General features: G+C 40.5%; 1 protein-coding gene across 1 annotated transcript; it reads left to right on the plus strand.

Annotated features, from left to right (window-relative positions):
• On the plus strand, positions 412–1767 carry LOC104733046 (E3 ubiquitin-protein ligase SINA-like 10). Its single transcript, XM_010452664.2, has 2 exons — positions 412–841; positions 1042–1767. Exons 1-2 carry the CDS (start codon positions 485–487, stop codon positions 1717–1719), a joined length of 1035 nt encoding a protein of 344 aa, XP_010450966.1. The 5' UTR covers positions 412–484; the 3' UTR covers positions 1720–1767.

The raw sequence follows: 4114 nt of genomic DNA on the forward strand, positions 1-4114 counted from the left end.
AAATTATATGTCGGTTTGGGTTCACAAATGAGATGTTAGGGTTTATATTTCACAATTAGAACAAAATTATATGTCGGTTTGGGTTCACAAATGAGATGTTTAGGGTTTAGATTTTACAAGTAGAACGAAATTATATATCGGTTTGGGTTCACAAATGAGATGGTTAGAATTTAAATTTTATATGTTTTGGGTTTATTAAAGAGCGGTTTAAGTTTTTTTAATTTTATAATAATGCATACAGATTTTATTTCCTTATTTTATAAGGAGGTGAATGGAGAGGTTCACCCCACCCATGTATAGTTCTATAGTTTTTAGCTGCCAAACGTTTTCCCACCGAATTGAAACCGAATTGTTATAACCGGTTCAATTCGGTTAGGTTTGATTTTGATTTACCAAATTTTAAACCACACATTTACATGTGACCAAAATTATCATCTCTCTCTTAAAAAAATCAATCGTAGATCTGACTTACTCCGATCAGGCGATGGCGAGATTCTCAATTTGCTGCGGAGACGACGGAGAAGGACCAAGCAACAATCATCAATCCCGGAAAAGACAACGACTTCCTTCAATCGATGAAGATGAAGAAAACGTCGAGAGCTCAGACGCCGGAAGTTCCGGTGAAGAAGACGAAGACGAAGAAACACAGAATCGAGGAAGGGGAACGGACTCTGATGACAGCGATCGTGAAATTGTGACAGAGGAGAGACGATTTGGTAAATTCGTAAATAGTCAGAGTTCGTCGTCGAACAAAGATTCGTCTCTTTCTGTAACGTTGTTGGATCCAGATGTTCTCGATTGTCCTATTTGCTGTGAGCCATTGAAGAATCCAATTTTTCAGGTTTTGATTCTTCTTTCTAATTGATGCCTTCTCCAATTTCACCAATCCATTTCTAGGTTTAGAGTCATCACTAGGAAGATGTGAAATTGGGATTTGATACTTGTGTAGGTTAAGGGAATAGATAAGAATGGAAATTTTAACGATACAGGTGCTACTAGAATTTGTCATTGTTTGTAATATGTTTGTGGCTATGTGTTCAGTGTGATAATGGTCATTTGGCTTGTTCTTTGTGCTGCACCAAAGTGAGGAACATATGCCCCTCATGCACATTACCCATCGGTTACGTTCGCTGCAGAGCCATGGAGAAGGTTATAGAATCATCTAGAGTCTCATGTCCAAATGCCAGATACGGGTGTAAAGAGAATACTTTCTACGGAAACCGATTTAGCCACGAGAAGTTCTGTGTTTTCACCCCTTGCTCCTGCCCCATACGTGACTGCAACTACACTGGCTATTACAAGGATCTCAACAACCACGTCCGTGCTGAACACAAAGATGACCTGATCTCGTTCATGTGGAACACTCGTTTAACCATTAGCTTGGACCTCAACGAGAAGACCACGATTCTTCAGGAAGAAAACGATGGGCATGTGATTGTAGTTCAAGTTTTCAGGGCGTTGCACGCTGTGTATGTTAGTGTCAGCTGTATTGCACCTTCGGCACCAGGAGTGGGTAAGTTTTCATGCAGTATAGCGAAGATAACCGTTGATAACTTACTGAAGCAAGGATTCATGTTGAAGAACATTCAGAAAGTGAAGAATGAACAGCCCGAAGATGGTTTTATGTTGATTCCTTCATATTTGTTGTCTGGTAATGAGAACTTGAATTTGCAGATTTTGATCGGCCATGGCCATGCCAATGCCATTATTCATTCCTGATTGTGTAAACTAACTTAAGTTGAATCATGAAAGTTATTGTGAATCTAAGACCTTTGTGGAACAACGTTAAATAGTTTCATGTCGAATCTGAAGTGGAACCAATTCTGGCAAGTATAGTCATCAAACCGGACGAACTGGTCTTAAGATACAGATACCATGTTTGACCATAACCCCTACACATTAACACAACACATGTCGCCTGATTTATTAAATCCAAAACAAGAACAATGAATTGGACTTGGTCAGATAAGTCAACAACTCAAATGAAGCAACAAAAAAAATGTATTGTTATGTTTTCGTAAATTTTTTGAACATAACAGAGTTGATTCAGAATAATTTTAAAATGTTAAAATGCTCAGTCTGTTTTTATGAATCTTTCCTAGTTAAATTTACTACAAAGACCATTTTTGAGTTGTCAAATTATTTGCTTTTTGTTTTTTTAATCTTTGCAATACTAAATTACTTCAATAAATTTTGATTTTATATTTTCACTTTGCCAATTGAACATATAACTTGCTTACATACAGTAAAAACCTAAGAAACAAATGTCTTGTTACTGCTCTTCCCATGGTCACACTAGAGCTGTCAATTGTGTTTGTCGGTATTCACATTGGCCATCCGTACAGACATTCCCTTTCAATGGATTATGATATGGTCAAACGAAAAAAAATACCAAAAACCTCAATCTTTTGAGACTTGAAAAACAACACAATTAATTCCAGTCTAGTTTTGTCAGTGAACGTCATGATCTCTCCAACTTACATATAAAATTCAGAAAGTAAAAGAGAAACTGAAGGAGGTAAGTAGTAGACCACATATAAAAAACCCTAATAACCTTTTTCTCCCATGCACTATTATCGAGGTGCCGCTACCATCGAACTTCTCCAACACCGGCAGAGCTTTTGCTCGCCGGCGTCGGGCTATCTCAACCGCTGCTCTTCTCTGTTATTTCCTCTGTTTCTTTAGTTTTATGTTTCAAGTTTTCTTTCCCCATCGCTCTCCCCTTTTGCAACCTTCCCAAATCAGATCCTTTACCTCAGGTCTAGACGAAGGCCTGCCTCAAATCGACTCCAGAGGATGGTTCCGTTGAACCCCATCCTCGCCTGCATCAGCTTAGCCTCACCGTCGACGGATTCAAAGTCCCTTGCTCCCTCAATTCCCCAATCCAGCTTGCAATCCGCCTCTGCAAAACCCTCTCCCATATCGTCACCTGAGCCTCTCCAGGTGGAGACGGCATCGTTGTTTGGTGAGATATCCTTCAGAGCTGCAACCTTCCCCCTGTTTTTGGACTTCCGTTGCAACATCTTGGCACTCTCTGAGCTTGGCAGATCCATGGATGCTCCCACCGGAGCTGGGGATTCCTTTACCCCCTCTGTTTAGCCGCCGCGCGTTTCATTTTCTTTGGCCATCCTCATCATCCTTAGGATCCATGTGGATGAGCTCTCAACCTTATTCCGGCCTGCTAGCTATTCAAGTGATCTTGCCCAACTATCATAAGCCCAGGTTTTCTCTTTCTACTCTCTTGTTACCTGATAAACGGTTTCTAGATTCCATGGTTGATCTTGATGTTTGAAGACTGTATCTGAGACTCCCATTATCTAGACTGTTTTGGAATCAAAGGGTATGTTAGGTCTCTGGTTACTGCTCAATGGTCGACATTTTCTGATGAGTCTCAAAGCCTAGTCTATCTAGCGAACCCAGTTCTTACCCAAACCCCATTAACCGCACCATGTTTCTGTTAATGTCATCCCAACAGACCAAGCCTGCTCCTCACCCTCCATTGATAAACCGACTGCATGCTTTGTGTGGATACCTTGATCTCTTTGGCAAAGGGCGCCATATGAGAGAGGACCCATCTTTATTGCTACGGTTTGTCATACTTCTTTGGCATCTTTTGGATTCTTTTCCCTTGCTTGTGCTCTTTGTGAATTTTTGCTACTCAATGGTCTATTGCCCTGTAACCCAATGTTAACATCCGACGATCAACAGCAAACCACTCACAGCACCAACACCACCATCCGGGCTACAGCCCATCGAATCCCTGCCATAGCATTGCTTTTGCTAATGCTCCTTGTTCCGGTGAGACCTTTGGCTCTGATTCCTCTACCAACGTCACAATGTCTCAAGACTGTGACCACCTTATCATCTGTCGAGTCCTTCGATGATGATCAATCTAGCAACCGTGACCTCGCATGTCTCAAGCCGCTCCTTAGTGTTTTTTCACAGCTCTCTCGGACATTTGCTTGATTTTATTTGTATCTTTGTTTATGGCTTTGAGAAAAGTCTTTGTCTTTGTTTGTAACCTTTTAAACCTTGGGAATTTACTTCCCTCCTGTAATGTTTCTGTCTGATTGAATGGAAACTTCAGTTTGTCGAAAAAAAAAAAAAAAAAAAA

Source organism: Camelina sativa, chromosome 12 (assembly GCF_000633955.1).
Source record: "Camelina sativa cultivar DH55 chromosome 12, Cs, whole genome shotgun sequence".
In the NCBI taxonomy this organism is placed as follows: Eukaryota; Viridiplantae; Streptophyta; class Magnoliopsida; order Brassicales; family Brassicaceae; genus Camelina; species Camelina sativa.